At 45.3% G+C, this 19,594-nt stretch overlaps 1 protein-coding gene across 4 annotated transcripts in view; it reads right to left on the bottom strand.

Annotated features, from left to right (window-relative positions):
- Window positions 1-19,033, bottom strand: part of LOC147106032 (pseudouridylate synthase PUS7L-like) — a 32,965-nt gene extending 13,932 nt beyond the window's left edge. For 2 of the 4 annotated variants that reach the window (XM_086008714.1, XM_086008715.1), the window contains exons 1-5: window positions 18,901-19,032; window positions 13,116-14,032; window positions 12,000-12,159; window positions 1,168-1,366; window positions 55-153 (exon numbers count right to left, since the gene is read on the bottom strand). In XM_086008714.1, the coding sequence (XP_085864840.1) occupies window positions 55-153; window positions 1,168-1,366; window positions 12,000-12,159; window positions 13,116-14,013 (1,356 nt within the window). In that variant the 5' untranslated portion in view covers window positions 14,014-14,032; window positions 18,901-19,032. Of the gene's footprint in view, window positions 1-54; window positions 154-1,167; window positions 1,367-11,999; window positions 12,160-13,115; window positions 14,033-18,900 lie in introns of all 4 variants that reach the window. The other 2 variants (XM_086008716.1, XM_086008717.1) reach the window with 2 other exon arrangements.
- Between the last annotated feature and the right edge of the window lie 561 nt (window positions 19,034-19,594).

The following is a 19,594-nucleotide window of genomic DNA, read 5'->3' as shown; positions in this document are numbered from 1 at the left end:
CTGGCTTATGTACCTGTGACGGTCATAAAATTCTTACGTTGAAAGGGGCCTTACCAACTGTTCCTCGAGAAGAGCTAAACCAATTTGATCTGCCTGAACATTCTGTCCTAGGCCAAATCGCTGAGGTCCATAGTAGTTCACAAATCCTTTTTCCTGTAGTTGAAAGAACTAAATTTACTTATTTGACCAGAAAAATATTGCGCTCTTTAAAAAAAAAAGTTGTCGGCACTAATATGACATTGTCAGTAGAAATACAAAACACAACAATTCTACCAGTAATAACTTGCCATACAAATAAAGAATAAATGGATGCTGTTGAGTGTCTCACCCAAGAATTCAAATTAAATCAACTGTAAGGGTTTGGAATTCTCACCTCAACCTGAGGATAATGGGGCAATGAATGATCTTTTATTTGCCTGCAGTTTATGTTATGGCAGACACTGATGATCGATGCACTATGTACTTGATGTGCGTTGATGTCTACCTCAAAGGATTATAAACTGTGGCATAATCACTGGTTTATGAAGTGACAACCAGAACTGCTCCCTGGGAAACAGCACTCTCAGTGCAGACAGATATCTTTGTTAGCTCAGGGAGTACAGTAACTCTACTACTTTATCATTTTATAGTTTGAAGAGCTGCCAAATTATAGCTGCACTTTCCGGCCCATCTAAAGACCAATTCATTCTCATAGGCACTGCATGTTACATTGACAGGCATAACAGACTCATCATTATGCCTATAACTCAAGCTGACCCAAAGATGAGGGTGGGGACAGGTAGCACCACCTGTAAAAGAGAATAGACTCCCCATGCAGAAAAAAACCCCAAAGTAACACTTGTCAACAGTAATCCCATTTGGATGAACGTTAATTTGCTGCCAGATGCTGGAAGGTGTGCAGCAGGGTCGTAACAATGAGTCTTTATCTCCTTCTCTGAAGGCAATCACCTGGTCTTACTTGGAACCTCAAACAGGATCACATAGGAGATCAGTGGAATAGGAGGAATAAAGCTGTATCTCTCCCCTCCATGGCCATGTGCTTCGATGCCACAGTATGATGCATCACCGAGATGTGGCACATTACTTAAACAGACCCCTAAGTCAGGCGTTTACAGTTCATGGCGCAACAGCACTGTTTAAGACTAGATACCTTTAATGGGACTTTACCTTGACTTTCTCAATTGCTTCAAACACTCTATCAGTAAGACTTGCTTCAGGATCATCTCCCTGGTGCTTGCTGATGTTTCTTATGATGATACTAAAATGGTTTCCTTTTAGCTGGCCAACTCGTAAGTGCTGAGTTGCAGCGCGCAGATTATACACTTTCAAGCCTTTGCTCTGGATTGATAGTTGCTTTGCTTTTAACCTTGATGGAGAACAAATTGGTGTGTATGACAAGAGCTGATTAGATTCTGAGTACAAACATTCCATTATATTTTTACACAAGTTACTGATCTAAACTAAAATGTGATTGCATGTTTTAAGTGTCACAAGTTAGAGCACTGGCTTTTTGTATGTTTTTCCTCATTCTTTGGTTGAAGCTACTGTCAACAAACAAAAGTACAGGGCTCTTAATGCTGTGAGGAGAGGAAGGAAAGGAAGCTCACAGACAGGATGGCCTTAACAGCTTTGTTTGCTATAGCCTCACTAGAGCTAGATTACCAGGACCAGATGGTTTCCATCCCAGGGTCTTAAAGGAAGTAGGTGAGAACATTGCAGATGCCCTAACTATAATCTTCCAAAGTTCTCTCAATTCAGAAACCGTTCCTTTAGATTGGAAAATTGCACATGTCACTCCGCTATTTAAGAAATTTGAGAGCGGGAAACCGGGGAATTATAGACCAGTTAGCCTAACCTCTGTTGTCAGGAAATTACTAGAGTCTGTAATTAAGGATAGAGTGACTGAACACCTTGAAAATTTTCAGCTGATTAGAGAAAACATAAGAAATAGGAGCAGGAGTAGGCCATTCAGCCTTTTGAGCCTGCTCTGCCATTGAATAAGATCATAGCTGATCTTCTACCTCAACTCTACCTTCCTGCGCTATCCCCGTATCCCTCGATTCCCTCAGTATCCAAAAATCTATCAATCGCTGTCTTGAATATACTCAACGACTGAGCATCCACAGCTCTCTTGGGTAGAGAATTCCAAAGATTCACAACCCTTTGAGTGAAGAAATTTCTCCTCATCTCAATCCTAAATGGCTGACCGCTTATTCTGAGATTGTGACCCCCCTAGTTCTAGACTCCCCAGCCAGGGGAAACATCCTCCCAGCATCTACCATGTCAAGCCCTTTAAGAATTTTATATGTTTCAATGAGATCACCTCTCATTCTTCTAAACTCTAGAGAATATAGGCCTAGTCTACTCAATCGCTCCTCAATCCCTCATCCCAAGTATCAGTCTAGTGAACCTTTGTAAACAGTAGGTCATACCTGACGAACCGGATTGAATTTTTTGAAGAGGTGACTAAAGTAGTGGACAGGGAAATGACTCTGGATGTTATTTATATGGACTTCCAGAAGGCATTCGATAAAATCCCTCATAAGAGACTGTTAGCTAAAGTTGAAGTTCATGGAATTGAGGGCAAATTATTGACCTGGTTAAGAAATTGGCTGAGCGGAAGGAGATAGAGAGAAGGGATAATGGGCAGGTACTCAAATTGGCGGGATGTGACAAGTGGTGTCTCGCAGGGATCTGTGTTGGGACCTCAACTATTCTCTGTATTTATTAAAGACTTAGATGATGGGATAGAGAACCATATATCCAAGTTTGCCAATGACACAAAGATAGGTGGCACTGTAAGCAGTGTAGATGGAAGCATGAAATTACAGAGATATTAATAGATTAAGTGAATGGACAAAACTGTGGCAAATGGATTTCTATGTAGGCAACTGTGAGGTCATCCGCTTTGGACCAAAAGAGGATAGATCAGAGTACTTTCTAAATGGTGAAAAGTTAGATACAGTGGTGGTCCAAAGAGACATGGGGGTCCATGTACATAGATCATTAAAATGTCATAGACAGATACAGAAAATAATCAAAAAGGCTGGCCTTTATATCTAGAGGACTAGAATTCAAGGGGGTAGATGTCATGCTGCATCTATACAAAGCCATGGTTAGACCACACCTGGAGTACTGTGTTCAGTTCTGGGCACCACACCTTGGAGTGAGTGCCGTGTCAATTTACTAGAATCCTATCTTGACTCCAAAGGTTAAATTACGAGTTGAGATTTCACAATCTAGGGTTGTATACCCTGGAACTTAGAAAATGAATTAGTGATTTGAAGTTTTCAAGATATTAAGGAGAACGGATAGGGTAGATAGAGAGAAACTATTTCCGCTGGTTGGGAGTCTAGGACTAGGGGACATAATCTAAGTTAGAGCCTGGCCTTTCAGAAGTGAATTTAGGAAACACGTCTACATGCAAAGGGCGATAGAAGTTTGGAACTCTCTTCCACAAACAGCAGTTGATGCTAGGCCAATTGTTAATTTTAAATCTGAGATTGTTAGATTTTTGTTACAAAGGTATTAAGGGATATGGGGCAAAATCGAGTTAGGTCACAGATTAGCAATGATCTCAATGAATGGCGGAACAGGCTCAAGACACTAAATGGCCTACTCCTGTACCTTTGTTCCTGTGTTGCTTAAAAATTATGGAGCCAGATCCAGCCTTGGCTCAGTGGTAGCACTCTCACCTGAGTCAGAATGATGTGGGTTCAAGCCCCATTCCAGAGACTTGTGCAAATAATCTAGACTGGCACTCCAGCGCAGCACCGAGGGAGTTCTGCAGTGTTGGAGGTGCTGTATTTCAGATGAGACATTAAACCAAGGCTCCGTCTGACCCGGTGGTCATAAAAGATCCCATGTCACTACTGGAAGCAGAGCAGGGGAGTTCTCCCTTGTGTCCTGAACCAATATCTGGTCATTTATCTCATTGCTGTTTGTGGGAGCTTGCTGTGACCACACTTCAAAACATTGGCTGTGAAGCATTTTGGGATGTCCTGAGGTTGTGAAAGGCGCTATATAAATGCAAGGTCTTTATTTTTCTTTCATTTCTTTTCATAAAGAGACAGCATGCACAATGGACTGAACCTCTAGAGTTTGGAATCGTTTTTTTTAAAGTGTTAATAAGGACTGCAACTTGGAGTGGGGTGAAGAGAAAAAGATGTATACTTGTAGAGTGCAAAATTTAATTGAAGAGTGAGACCATATTGAAGGCAGGTGAGTGAAGGTGACCGTACTTTTTTGCCCTCATTCATTAATTCGCCACATACATACATTCAGATAATGCCACAGTCACAGCACAAACTGCAAGTGGGCTACTCAAATGTAATTTTAAGACATGCCTTAAGGATCAATGCCAACGAATGCATTGTATGTGGGAAATGGATCTTTTATCAAAGGAGTGGGTGTGTCTTTTTATGCAACTCTTTGATATTGGCACATGAGATAGTATTGGCCTTTACATTCATCTGGTTCTTGACTCACCAACTCCTGGCATGAAATACTGTTTCCAGGCCTGCTTAGTAATATATTACTTACCTAGCGGATTATTTAAACATTCTGGCACCAAATGAAACACATAATTATCTAAATATGCAATGGCTGTTAAAATCTCAAATCTGGGATTGATTTCCAAGGGATGCAATGCTCGGTAACATTTCAGCACCATGATGCCTTGGGAACTCAACTTGTTCCCAAGGACAACAGCCTGATACAAATCCCCCAAAAACACAGCGTTGATCCAAAGTAACAGCTCGTTCAAGGGCTAACAGTGGAATTTTTGAGATAGTGAAGGTTGTCACAGATTCAAAAGTAGCAGACAAAACTTGGTGAAGAATAAGATTACAATCAGCAATTCCCCTGCGCCATAATGCCCAGAGGTCTATGCACCTTTATGCATGGATTCAGAGATTCCATTTAGGGCGAATGGTTACTGACAGAGATCTGCAGAGATCTACAAGAGCATCATTTTAAATGGACTCCCTATGTCGAGAACTTTGGGTTTTCTGCCATTCATTTCAAATCAACGGAAGTTAATGGGGATCCCCTAGTGTGAACTGCTGTGACATCAACAAGCTGTCTGAACAGCCAATCAAAATGCAGAATTCTCACAGATTGCAAACAAGGAAGTGGGCAAGCGCTTAAAATTCTAACTTTTTAAAAATGTTAGAGAGCAAAACAAAAATTGGGGCTCTCACATGGGGGAAAAGCAACCTGAAATAAAGATGGACAAACTTAAAAAAAAAGTTTTTATTTTCTTAAAAATTTAACATTTTATTAAAATGGACAAACTTCACACTGCACAAAATTAAAATTAGTTTTCCAGGCCCTTAACATTTGTTTAGTAGTAATAACACTGTCAAAACCCCAGTTACACCTAACCCCTTTGGGTTTAACTTTTAACGGGGATTTTAACAGCGGTATTACTGTGGAAGAGCCAAAGTTTTCATCAGTTTCCCTGATTTGGGTTATTCCAGATTGCCGGCTCTTTGGGGGGGGGGGGCACAGCACAGCCTGTTTCGGAGCTGTCAATGACAGAACGCAACTTCAGGATTTCCGCATGCGCCTGCGCCAAATCCCGAAGTTGCGGTCAGTTTCAACGGCGGAATGCCAGCGAACGCTGCCAGTTCATCGTCATCCCGACCGCAAATTCCGGGGTCAATGTATGTAGAGATAACCGTCACAAGATAGATTCAGATGAAGGCGGCCCTTCAGCTCATTTGATCTCGTCCTTCCAAGATACCAACCCTATCATCTAAACAAATGCAATATCTAGCTGATTCATAAACATGCCCAGTTTCTTGGCTTCAACCATCTTTCAAACACGCCTATGTGTAAAAAAAAAAATTCCCAATATAACTTGTCCTTTACAATCCTGAACCTCTTGTTCTGCTGCCAGGAAAAAGTAAATCCAAAACAGTACGTGCTGTCTAGTTACGTATAATGGCCCGTGTTTTCCGATCGGAGGCTTCCTGCGTGCGGAGGCCTCCGATCTGGAAAAAATCTACGCCCTTACCCAAGGGCTCTGGAGGTCCAGCCATTTCCGCTCCTGGGCCTCTGCACTACGAAATGCACAGGGCCCAGGTATCCCAGGGACGCATGCAGTTCGCAAGCGTTCCTGGGATCACGTGGGCCATGGGGAACCAATGGAAGAAAGGAATCCCCCTTCATACTTTGTATGATTGGGGATCACTGAAAAAACATCAAAACATTAAATACATTTTTTTTAATCACATTTTTAAAATTAGTTAAAATTACATTAAATTAAATATTTTAAACAAAAATTTAATTTTTTGAAGAAAAAAATGTAAGTTTTTTACGGGGCTAAAAATAAACTTACCTTTTTTAAAAGTATTTTTAAATTATAAATGCGTGAATGTTTTTTTTACTTTTTAAACTCTTATGCTGGTAAAAGCAGGCATTACATTGCTTTTACCAGGCGTAAGATTTCTAAGGGTTTTCAGCGGGCGGAGGTTCTGCAGAAAGCCGAACGCTCCACCCGCAGAGGCCCTTCTCTAGGGCAGGCGTCCAATCTGTCAAGAGGATTCTTGACCAATCAGAAGTGCCGGTTTTCAGCGCATGCGCTTCGCATGCCTGAAACCGGCACTTACGAGGTCCCTACGGGTGCATACGAGCTGTGTACACACCCGTAGGGATCGGAAAATACGGGCCATTATGTATCTTTAAAACATCCCTTCTGAGACATTTCATTCCAGGGGTGAAGAGCCCTAGCTTATCAAGTCGTTACTCTGAGCTCTTCCCTCGGACACTGGGGAAATCAGTCTTGCGCCTCTCCTCTGCGCTGCCTTGAATGCTTGGATACCTCCCTTAATACACAGTGATCCGTTTTCAGGTTTGGCCCAATTGAAGGCCTTGTGCAGCTTCAGTATGGCCTGTGGGGAATCGGAACTCATCTCATTTGGCGGCAGTGTAATCATAGGTGCTTTGTTTATTTAACCACACTTATTTCCAGCAACCATAACCTTCTGTAAATTGTTATAAGTGGGATGACCGCAAATAAAACGGATTTGGATGAGATGAAAGTCATGACTCGTCAACCCAGGAGAGACTAAACATGACTAAAATAAAGATCATGATTTTAGACTTGTAAATCAGGCTGGCTATATTTTTCACCCACTGATAATGAATGGGTAGAAGTCTAGTAGTCTATTACAGCTCTCGGTGATTTATATTTTGGAAAATGTATCCTCCACCTTACCTCATCCATGGCTTCACCCCTCCCGAGCTCTGTAAACTCTTCCAGCCCTACAACCCTCCAAGAACTCTGCGTTATTTAAAACCTACCTCTTTAACCAAGCTTTTGGTCACCTGTCCTAATTTCTCCTTCATTGGCTCAGTGTCAATTTTTGTCTTAATACTTCTATTCCATTTCTTTCTCCCACATGTGTTTATCTAGCTTCCCCTTAAATGCATCGATGCTGGTCGCCTCAACAACTTCTTGTGGAAGCAAGTTCCACATTCTGACCATTCTCTGGGTGAAGACGTTTCGACTGAATTCCCTATTGGATTTATTAGTGACTTTTCTGGCCGAGAAATATGTCTCGGGCAGTGGTGCGAAACGGGCGCTATCGGATCAGCCGCCCGTCATACACCGCGCCTTATATTCACTTCTATTGAAGTCAACGGGCAGCTGATCCGATAACACCTGTTTCGCACCACCGCCCGAGACAAATTTCTAGGCCACTGTGTCGTAAAAAAAAGACATAACAACAAGAACCAAGAGTGGCGTATTTTCTTTTATTCGTTTATGGGATGTGGGCGTCGCTGGCAGGGCCTGCATTTATTGCCCATCCTTAATTGCCCTCGAGAAGGTGGTGATGAGCTGCCTTCTTGAACTGCTGCAGTCTGTGTGCTGAAGGTGCTCCCACAGTGCTGTTGGGTAGGGAGTTCCAGGATTTTGACCCAGCGACGATGAAAGATCGGCAATATACTTCTAAGTCGGGATGGTATGTGACTTAGAGGAGAACTTGGAGGTGGTGGTGTTCTCATGTGCCTGCTGCCCTTGTCCTTCCAGGTGGAAGAGGTCGCGGGTTTGGGAGGTGCTTTCAAAGTAGCCTTGGCAAGTTGCTGCAGTGCATCTTGTAGATGGTACACACTGCAGCCACGGTACGCTGGTGGTGGAGGGAGTGAATGTTTAAGGTGGTGGATGGGGTGCCAATCAAGCAGGCTGCTTTGTCCTGGACGATGTTGAGCTTCTTGAATGTTGTTGGAGCTGCTCTCATCCAGGCAAGTGGAGAGTATTCCATCACATTTCTAACTTGTAAATGGTGGAAAGGCTTTGGGGAGCCAGGAGGCGAGACACCCACCGCAGAATACCCTGCCTCTGGCCTGCTCTTGTAGCTGCAGTATTTATGTGGCTGGTCCAGTTAAGTTTCTGGTCAATGGTAACCCACAGGATGTTGCTGGTGGGGGATTCGGCAATGGTAATGCCGTTGAATGTCAAGGGGCGGTGAATAGACTCTCTCTTGTTGGAGACAGTCATTGCCTGGCACTTGTGTGGCGCGAATGTTACTTGCCACTTATCAGCCCAAGCCTGAATGTCGTCCAGGTCTTGCTGCATGCGGGCATGGACTGCTTCATTATCTGAGGAGTTGCGAATGGAACTGAACACTGCAATCATCAGTGAGCATCCCCACTTCTGACCTTATGTTGGAGGGAAGGTCATTGATGAAGCAGCTGAAGATGGTTGGGCCTAGGACACTACCCTGAGGAACTCCTACAGCAATGTCCTGGAACTGAGATGATTGACCTCCAACAACCACAACCATCTTTCTTTGCGCTCCAGCCAGTGGAGAGTTTTCCCCGATTCCCACTGACTTGAATTTTACTAGGGCTCCTTCATGCCACACTCGATCAAATGCTACCTTGATGTCAAGGACAGTCACTCTCAGCTCACCTCTGCAATTCAGCTTTTTTGTCCATGTTTGGACCAAGGCTGTAATGAAGTCTGGAGCTGAGTGGTACTGGCGGAACCCAAACTGAGCATCAGTGAGCAGGTTATTGGTGAGTAAGTGCCACTTGATAGCACTGTCGATGACACCTTCCATCACTTTGCTGATGATTGAGTGTAGACTGATGGGGCGGTAATTGACCAGATTGGATTTGTCCTGCTTTTTGGAGACAGGACATACCTGGGCAGTTTTCCACATTGTCAGGTAGATGCCAGTGTTATAGCTGTACTGGAACAGCTTTGCTCGAGGCGCGGCTAGTTCTGGAGCACAAGTCTTCAGCACGACAGCCAGGATGTTGCCGGGGCCCTTAGCCTTTGCTGTATCCAGTGCGCTCAGCCGACAGTGCTATCAAGTGGCACTCACTCACCAATAACCTGCTCACTGATGCTCAGTTTGGGTTCCGCCAGTACTACTCAGCTCCAGACTTCATTACAGCCTTGGTCCAAACATGATATCACGTGGAGTGAATCGAATTGGCTGAAGACTGGCGTCTGTGATGGTGGGGACCTCAGGAGTAGGCTGATCCACTCGGCACTTCTGGCTGAAGATGGTTGCAAACGCTTCAGCCTTGTCTTTTGCATTCACGTGCTGGGCTCCGCCATCATTGAGGATGGGAATATTCATGGTGCCTCCTCCTCCCGTTAGTTGTTTAATGGTCCACCACCGTTCACGACTGGGTGTGGCAGGACTGCAGAGCTTTGATCTGATCTATTGATTGTGGAATCGCTTAGCCCTGTCTATAGCATGCTGCTTCTGCTGTTTAGCATGCATGTAGTCCTGTGTTGCAGCTTCCCCAGTTTGGCACCTTATTTTTAGGTACACCTGGTGCTGCTCCTGGCAAGCTCTTCTGCACTCCTCTTTGAACCAGGGTTGGTCCCCTGGCTTGATGGTAATGGCAGAGTAAGGGATATGCTGGGCCATGCGGTTACAGCTTGTGGTGGAATACAATTCTGCTGCTGCTGATGGCCCACAGTGCCTCATGGATGCCCAGTTTTGAGTTGCTAGATCTGTTCTGAATCTATCTCATTTAGCACGGTGGTAGTGTCACACAACACGATGGAGGGTGTCCCCAGTGTGAAGACCTTACCCGGTCTGGCCTATGTGTGACTCCAGACCCACAGCAATGTGGATGACTCTTAACTGCCCTCTGAAATGGCCTAGCAAGCCACTCAGTTGTACCAAACCGCTACGACAAAGTCAGCACTGTGGGAGTACCTTCACCACACGGACTGCAGCGTTTCAAGAAGGCAGCTCAAGGGCAATTAGGGATGGGCAATAAATGCTGGCCGTGCCAGCGACGCCCACATCCCATGAACGAATAAAAAAAGACAGGTCTTTGTTTCCACAAGGACTGTGTGGTGGGTTTGAACAGCTGCTGAACAAGTGCAACATGCACCAGACCTGGGAATTCAAGGTCACGGGCTCATAAGATTAATGCAGTCCCTGTAAACATCATCTTTATTTGGGTTTAAATGTGTGACCCCTGTAGCAAAAAGCAAACAGCTACAGATGCAGTTCAAGATGTACAATTTTTCTAGATAGGATTGCGGTCTATACCACATTATCTTGGAATCTGCTTCTCGGGGCGGGGGGTGGTGGGAAATCGGGAAGAACCTATGGTGTTTTTCAGCACAGGTTAACTGCAGGTGAAGAGGACAGATGCAGCCAAGGGAAAAGGATTGAAATGCCTCCGTTTCAAATCAACAGAAATAAACACACACAAGATGGTAGTCCCTATAGCAGCTGCACTTCCAGACCAGAACTGCAAGCGATAAGACAGCAACGTATTGTGCACTACGTACCTCACAATTTTTTTTTCTAATTTCAAGTCCTTCGGAGCAAAAGTCTGCCAGATGAATCTGTCAGATTGTCATAAAAACCCAACTGGGTCACTGCTGTCCTTTAGGGAAAGAAACAACAACAACTTGCATCTATACAGTGCCTTGAACAACGTAAAACGTCCAAGGCGCTTTTGACACAGAGCCAATGAAGGCAATATTAAAAATAAAAACAGAAAATGCTGGAAACACTCAGCAGGTCAGGCAGCAGCTGTGGAGAGAGAAACAGAGTTAACATTTCAGGTTGATGACCTTTTGTCAGAACTGAAATGTTAACTCTGTTTCTCTCTCCACAGATGCTGCCTGACCCGCTGAGAATTTCCAGAATTTTCTGTTTTTATTTCAGGTTTCCAGCATCCGCAGTATTTTGCTTTTGAAGGAGATCTTCGGGCAGCTGGCCAAACGCCAGGTCGAAGAGGTAGGTGTTAGACTGGTCTTAAAGGAGGAGAGAGAGGTGGAGATGCAAAGAGATTTGGGGAGGGAATTTCAGACCTTCGGGCCTAGACGGATTAAAGCACAGCCGCCAATGGTGGGGCGAAGGAATTGGGAGATGCACAAGAGTTGGAGGAAGGCAGAGTTCTCAGAGGGTCATAGCAGGCAATGTTCCCGCTAAGCTGCGTGGCTACAAGATCCTGCGCAGGTCGCTCACCAGCTTTTACATTGTAGGTACCCCGTATACGCACAAATCTGAATGGGCCGCGCATTGGGAGAGGCGGGTCGCGCAGGAGGCAGTGCGGCTTACGGGTGACATTGGTCATAGGGTTGTAGGAGGTTACAGAGATAGGGAGGGATGTGGCCATGGAGGGGTTTGAACACAAGGGTGAGAATTTCAAAATGAAGACTTTAGTGGACGGGAGCCAATGTAGGACAGCAAGCACAGGGGTGATGGGTGAATGGGACTTGGTGCGAGTTAGGGCACGGGCATGCAGAGTTTTGGATCACCTCAAGTTTATGGAGGGTAGAAGATGGGAGGCCATCTAGGAAACCTACTGCCTTTACCTGGCCTGGCCTATATGTGACTTCACTCCCATACCAATGTGGATGATTCTTAACTATCCTCTGAAGTGGGCCACTCAGTTGTATCACCGCCATCTCATGACAACTAGGGATGGGCAATAAATGCCAGCCATGCCGTTGATGCCCATACCCCGAGAAAGAATTTTTTAAAGAACACTTCTGAACTTACCGGTCAATTGTCATGTTCTTCACGACCATAGTCTGGGAAGTAACAGCCTTCTTGTCTTTGATGCCTGCATAGCTGAAATCCGATGGTACCACACCAAGTTCTGAAGCCAGGTAAGCGACTGCCTCCAGGGTTTCCATGTTCACTTTACACAGGGTAAATGCTTCAAGGGTGTACACAAGGTAGTCAAATCTTTGTTCATTTTTGTTGAAGCCCAACTATATCAGGTAAATATTAAAATCTATTTACCCTCTCCTCCCCCCCACCCCCCCATTCTCTCCTGGATATCTATCCATCCATAATAATTTAGGTGGATGAATAGTTAACATGACTATTTACCTTCACCATTCCAACCAGGCTATGAGCTGGGCTTGGGAAACAACATACCATCACGATCCGTGCTGAACAAGCATAGCTTCTGTTGTCAACCCCAGGCAATTAATCAATTGGCCACCAATTCAATTATGGATACTCACATCCTTTAACTGCATTACAACAGTGACTACACAGCAAAGGTACTTCATTGGCTGTAAAGAGCCTTGGGACATTCGGAGGTTGTGAAAAGCGCAATATAAATACAAGTCTTTCTTTCTTTACATAGTATTTATACAGCACAGAAACAGGCCATTCGGCCCAACAGGTCCATGCCGGTCAGTGTTTGTGCTCCACACAAGCCACCTCCCACTCTTTTTCATCTAACCCCATCAACACATCCTTCGATTCCCTTCTTTAACTGTGTTAGTCTCAGAGGAGCGCCCCCTGCTTTATGAGGCACCTGAGTGAATTGTCATGCAAGTGGAAAAATTTCCCTCCGTTATTTCCTTGCAGCAAAATGTCTAAAGCACTGTCGTTCACATCTCCGGAACTGTTTCATTTGGGCCTTTACAGTCCTCAGAATGACATTTATCCCCTCAATCTCAGTTTAATTCCAATCCATATGTTGTTGCCCACTCTGACATTTCAGTATCCTTAAGAAAATAAATCTTCCCCTTTTTCTCCCCTTTCCCTCCAAACTTCGATAAAATATTAGAAATAATTCTCATAAACTCATTAAAAATCACACACACACAAAAAAATAAGTGTTACACATTGTTCAAAAGCACAAAGTGATTTCAATACCTGTGTAAGTTGCTGGCACTGCCTGGCAACCGTTGGCGTTTCGTTTCCTGCTGGATGTAACTTTGTCTCTAAATCTCACGGTAATCACTGCGCCATGGTGACCGTCGCCATCTCGCTCCGAAAAGCTCTTAGTTTCCACCAGTTTCCCAAAGTACTTGCTGACAAAATGGTGGACAGCCTTCCGGTGCTCCTTATTTCCATCGGGCTGAAATGTGAACTTGGAACTTCTATCTTTTGAATCCAAGAAACAGAACAAACCATCTGCTTCTTTCTCAGACACCAGCTGGCACAGCTCCGAGTACTGAGGGTCAAGTCGCACTTGAATTTCAGCACTGTTGGTAACGGTCTTTAGGAAGGGAAATTTCTGGCGTACAGCCAAGTGGATGGCTGCTCGCTGGCTTTTCTCTGGAAAAGTTCCAAGTAAAAGCGTAGCCTCATCTTCTGTCCCCTCCCCCTCCACGGGCCGATCTTCCTTAGCTGAGGACGCAAATTTTTCCAGCGCTTCTGCTACCGAACTACCCAAAAGCAAATCCAAGGTGCCTCCCTGTGTTTCTGACACTTGCATTGAAGAAGAGTTAGCTGCAGATGCCGACAAATTGCAATCAGCAGTCTGGTTAAGCTCACTGTGCACAGCGTTGGCATCCTCCGATGGCTTTTCTAGTTTCTTCAGTCTTTTGTTGCGAGATGGATGGGGCTTTTCTTGTTCACATTCAAAGCTACAGGTATCCAGGTCACAATCAGCTCCAACTTCACTGACTAGCTGTCCGCGCATATTGATCTCCGTTACCACAAAGTCAATGGCAGAATCCTTAATAGTGCCACGGAAGCCGATATGATCACTGACCCAGCACAAGGGTGAACCATCCATACTGCTATCTGTGTGACGGAATTCCTCCATGTCAAAACTTTATTGATGGCTGTAAAGTAAAGCAAAACCACAAGCAACATCAATCACAGGTTTAAACAGTAAAATATTATGGACCTTGTGGAAATACGACACGAGAATGGCTGAAAACATAGAAGGGAGAGAGAAAAATGTACACAAAATACCCTGGGTAACAACTGTACAACATATTCAAAGTTAGTTCCTGTAAGCATTGTAAACTAGTCGCGATGCTCCAGCCATCAGAAGTGTGGGCAGGTTTGGTGGACCAGCTGGTCTTTTCCTGCCTGTCATTTTCGTATGTTCATATTACATTTTAGTCGTCACATTTCAGACATCAGCGTATCCTCTGACATGATAGAAGCAGTGGAAGACGGCAGCCTCTGTGATGAAAGTCAGAAGCTTTGCTTGGGATAGAATAGGATGCCAAGAACAGTCTCGTTCAGCCCAAGAGAATGGCTAGGGAGGGGTTGGAATTGGTGGCACGGTAATGGAGTTTGTGGCGGTAGCCAAAGACAATGGCTATAGCCCTCACCATATTTAAATGGAATTTGCCACTTATCCAAGACTGGATATCGGACAAGCAGTCTGACAACCTGGAGGCAGTGGAGGGTTGGGAAAAATGGTGGAGAGGTGGAGCTGCGTGTTGTCAGCACAGGTGGAACCTGACCGGATGTTCGCAGATGATGTCACCAAGGGGCCACATGTGGATGAGAAAGAGGTGGGGCAAGGGGCAGATCCTTGGGGGACTCGACACAAAATCTACACCGGCACTCCCATTGCGGTACTGAAGGAGTGCTGCACTGTCGGAGGTGCCGTCTTTCAGATGAGACATTAAACCGAGGCCCCGTCTGCTCTCTCAGTTGGACGCAAAAGATCCCATGGCACTATTTTGAACAGAAGGGGAGTTCTCCCCAGTATCCTGGCCAATATTTATCCCTCAATCAACATCACTGAAAAAACAGATTATCTGATCATTATCACATTGCTGTTTGTGGGAGCTTGCTGTGCGCAAATTGGCTGCTGCGTTTCCTACATTACAACAGCAACAACACTTCAAATGTACTTCATTGGCTGTAAAGAGCTTTGAGATGTCCTGAGGTCGTGAAAGGTGCTAAAGAAATCCAAGTTCTTTCTTTCTTTCTTATGGGAAGAGAAGTCATTGCTGGAGATACTCTGGCTACGATCAGAAGAGTGAAGCCAAGCAATGGCAATCCCACTGAGCTGGACAGTGGAGGAAAGATGTAGCAGGAGGGTGGTGTTGTTGACCCGAGAGGGTGAGGAGGGGTAATTCACCACTGTCATAGTAAATGTCATCTGTTCCAGTGCTGTGGCAGGGACAGAAACCTGATTGGAGAGTGATTCAAACATGGGCTTGAAGAAAAGAAGAACAGGGATTTGAGGGTGAAAACATGTTCAAGAACTTAGAAAAGAAAAGGGAGGTTGGAGATGGGGCAATAGCTTGCAAGGACATAGGGGTCAAGGGTGGATTTTTTGAAGATCGGTGATGACAGTGTTTTTCAAAGGGAGAGGGAGAAATCAGTACTTGAGAAAAGGGAACCATTTACATGTCAGTTAGCAAGAGACCATTCAGGGAAATTGGGTGGTCAGCAGTTTAGTGGGAATAGGGTCAGGAGAACAAGAGGTGGGTCTCATGGGCAAGGTGAGCTGGCAGAGGACATGGGGGAAGATAGGAGAGAAACTAGAGAAAGACAAAGGATTCAGGTCTAGGGCAGGGGGAAGCCTGGAAGCAGGTTTGGCTTGGTGGCATAGAAGAAGGGAGGAAAGTGGATGAGGCTGCTGAACGGATTGTCTCAACTTTAGTGACAAAGATGTCCACGAGTTCATTACACGTGTTGGAGATGAGGGTGGAGGGGGCAAGGGAGCGTGGTTTAAGGTAATGGAGAATAGAAGACAGGAATTATCTTTCCTCCCAGGATGATCCTGGAGTAGAGGGCAGTTTTGGCAGAGCAGAACGTGACCCAATAACGCACAATTGCTCTTCGATCTAAGGATACCCCTCCCACTGCTTGTATATCCTGCAGCCCTCTGCCCAATCCTTTTATAACCCACAAACTGCTCACCCTCACCTATAAACCCTCCCTCCTCCAAATCCTCACACCAATATTCCATATTCTCAAACCGCAGACTCCCCGTCTGCTGGATACATTTTTATATTTTGCTTTTACTTTTTTGACTAGCCTGCCATGTGGGACCTTGCCAAAGGCCTTGCTAAAATCCATGTAGACTACATCAAACACACTACCCTCATCAAAAAGTTCAATCAAGTTAGTCAGACACGACCTTCCCTTAACAAATCAATGTTGAATGTCCTTGATTAATCTGTGACTTTCTAAATGACGATTTATACTGTCCCTCAGAATTTTTTCCAATAATTTGCCCACCACTGAGGTTAGGCTGACTGGCCTGTAATTACTTGGTCTATCCCTTTCTCCCTTTTAAAAAATGGCACAATGTTAGCAGTCCTCCAATCCTCTGGCACCATGCCTGTAGCCAGAGAGGATTAGAAAATGATGGTCAGAGCCTCCACTATTTCCTCCCTTATCAGCCTGGGATACATTTCATCCGGGCCTGGCAATTTATCTAATTTAAAAGATGCTAAACCTCTTAATACTTGCTCTTTCTCTACATTTATCCCATCTAATATTTCACACTCCTCCTCCTTAATTACAATGTCTGCATCGTCCCTCTCTTCTGTGAAGACAGACACAAAGGGCAGGATTTTCATTGGGCCGTGGAGGCGGGATTGGAGGCGTGTGGGGGGTTAAAATCCCGAAATCGGGGGGGCACAAACCCATCCCGCCCCCAACCCACCTCCATGTCAGTTTCAAAGGAGGCGGGTACCCGATCCACACTGGGACCAGCCTCCCCGAGGCGGGAAGGGGATTAGTGCCAATTAACTGCCTGTTAACAGGCAGTTTTTAGCCTAATCCCTATTTTCATTGTTGAAATGTGGGATTCCCGACGGCTCCAAACCACGCCAAGTTAGCAAGGAGGGCCGTCGGGCTGAAGAGCTTGGAGGGGTCGAGATGTCCGGTGTTCAGGTGAGTGATGGGTGCATGAGTGCAGAGGTAAGTGTGTTTGGTGTGTTTAAAGTGTTTAAAGAAGTTTTACTTACATTTACATACCTTTACAGCCTTCCTTCCCTCATGTTTCGGGAGTCCCTCATCTCACCGGCACAGAAAGCAGAATGGCCGCAATCTGTCAAAAGTTCCAGCATTCAGCTTTCTGTTCCAGGGAGATCTCTAGATCAGCCAGAGAGGAAGGAATTAACCTGGAGTACAGATTGTCAGTGTTTGACAGCTTCAAACAGCTGTGAAACACTGATATTTCATCTGTCAAAAGGTCTTGACAGATGAAATATCAATCGGTGACCTCACCTGTTGTCGGGTGGCCCTTAATTGGGCTGCTGAGCCCACTGGGCGGGCTCAACAAGGTCAATCAAGTCAAAATCGCGTGGGTTGGCTAGAACTCGATGGAGGCGGGACTACAACCCCGAAAGTTGTAGTCCCGCCTCCTACCCGACTCCTCAATGAAAATCCAGCCCAAGGTATTCATTAAGAACTATACCCACATCTTCTGTCTCCACACATAAATTAGTTTTTTGGTGTCTAATAGGCCCTCCTCTTTCCTTAGCTATTCTTTTGCTCTTTATGTATTTATAAAACATCTTTGGGTTTTCCTGGATTTTACTTGTCAATATCTTTTCCATGCCCTCTCTTTGCTTTTGAATTTCACCCCTGCACTTTCTATACTCCTCTAGGTTTTCTGTAAAGCTTCCCTTTTTTTCACTTATCCTAGCGGTATGCTCCTTGACATCCAGGAGGCTCTAGATTTGGGAGTCCCACCCTTTTTCTTTGTGGGAACATATTTGATCTGCACCCTCACTATCTCCTCCTTGAATGCCTCCCTAATTCTCTCCTTCCTTCTCAAATCACATCCCACCAACCTCTTTCACCCTCACCAACAAACTTTCCTCAACCCTTAGCTGTCCTCCTCCTCAATCCCCTAACCCGTCACCGCTCCCAGTCACTCAACCCAAACTCTCTATTTACCACCAACCTCTCTGCACCTGCATCTTTCCTCACTAATGTTTTATACCTCTGACAGTGGGTATGTCAGAAGGTAGAAAGTTGGAGCATAAGTTTAAGTGGAAGCTATTTTCAAAGAGGACGGGGTTGTGTTGGAGCTTGTTCCGTGAATGGTAAAGGATGGTGACTGATGAGTCCTTCCTGTCTCAAGACAAAAAGGGTTTTTTAAATGAATAATAATTTGTAGCTCCTTTCTGTTAGTTTGTCGTAGAACAACCCACAGGGCCTGTCGCCACTTTATTAGATGGATTCAGGCGAGGGATTTTGAAAGTGAATTGAAATTTTGGATTTATCAACTTTACCACATGAATAAAGTGAGAATCACCTCCTTCGGGAAAATGTATTTGGCGGTTTACAAACACAATAAAAAAGGTAAATTATTTCAAAACACAGGATTGCATGACTTATGTGAGATGCCACTGTGGTGGAAGTGACCAAATGTAGTAATTCTCTTACTTTTCCCAAATAAAATTTGCCAAACAGCTTTGTTGCATTACGGTAGTGCCCCTTTAAGAACACGCGCTTCTGCGGTTCCGCTTCCTTCTCCAGTGGCAGAGGTTGAACCAATCCGTAGGCCTGGAATGCTCTGCCGTATCGGGAAGTCTGACATTAAAAACTGTAGTTAGCAACATAAATAGCCGTAACTTGCAACTGAATTGCAAAGTGCGGGTGCATTGGAGGCAACAAAGGGAATTGCAACTACGCGCACATTTGTTTTCTGCCGAAGCAATGCAAATAATAAAGAGCAAAAGAACACGTCGGTTTCACGCAAGACGCAGCCTGAACTTACCTGGGCCCTTCCTGAAGGATCGTTCCCTGCTCCTGGCGCAGGGATGCTGTGAAGTGAATGGTTGGAGTCTCGGCCGACACCCGGCTGGCCCATTGCTGAGCTGGGAGCGCTCCAGCTCCTCCCACTGCAGCACGACGCCAAGACCGCAGCTCTTAAAGGGAAGGTTCCCCACTGAAACGCCCAAATGAGATATATACGGCCTACAACAGAAAGCACCGTGCCCGAGTCTTACAGAGTGCTTTCCTTCCCAAAGAAAAAGAGTGTGACTGTTAGTCAGCAGGGTAAGGGGAACCAAGGGGAAATAGAGGAGGTCCCACAGACTCTGGTCCTGTCCAACAGGTAGACTCCCAAAACAAGTCCTCTACTCGGAGCTCCGACACGGCAAGAAAGCCCCAGGTGGGCAGAGAAAACACTTCAAGGACACCCTCAAAGCCTCCTTGAAAAAGTGCAACATCCTCACCGACACCTGGGAATCCCTGGCCCAAGACCGCACAAAGTGGAGGAGAAACATCCGGGAAGGTGCCGAACACCCGAGTCTCTTCGCCGGGAGCAAGCGCAAGGAGCGCACGTCAACCCAAGCACCCCACCCACTGTCTGCCCCACCTGTGACAGAGACTGTAGGTCCCGCATTGGACTCATCAGTCACCTGAGAACTCATTTTTAATGTGGAAGCAAGTCATCCTCGGTTCCGAGG

This window comes from Somniosus microcephalus, chromosome 16 (genome assembly GCF_052327205.1).
Source record: "Somniosus microcephalus isolate GS21.2 chromosome 16, FLI_Smic_1.0, whole genome shotgun sequence".
Taxonomy (NCBI): Eukaryota; Metazoa; Chordata; class Chondrichthyes; order Squaliformes; family Somniosidae; genus Somniosus; species Somniosus microcephalus.
Note: the sequence above shows the minus strand (reverse complement) of the source record. Positions and strands in the feature narration are given on the sequence as shown.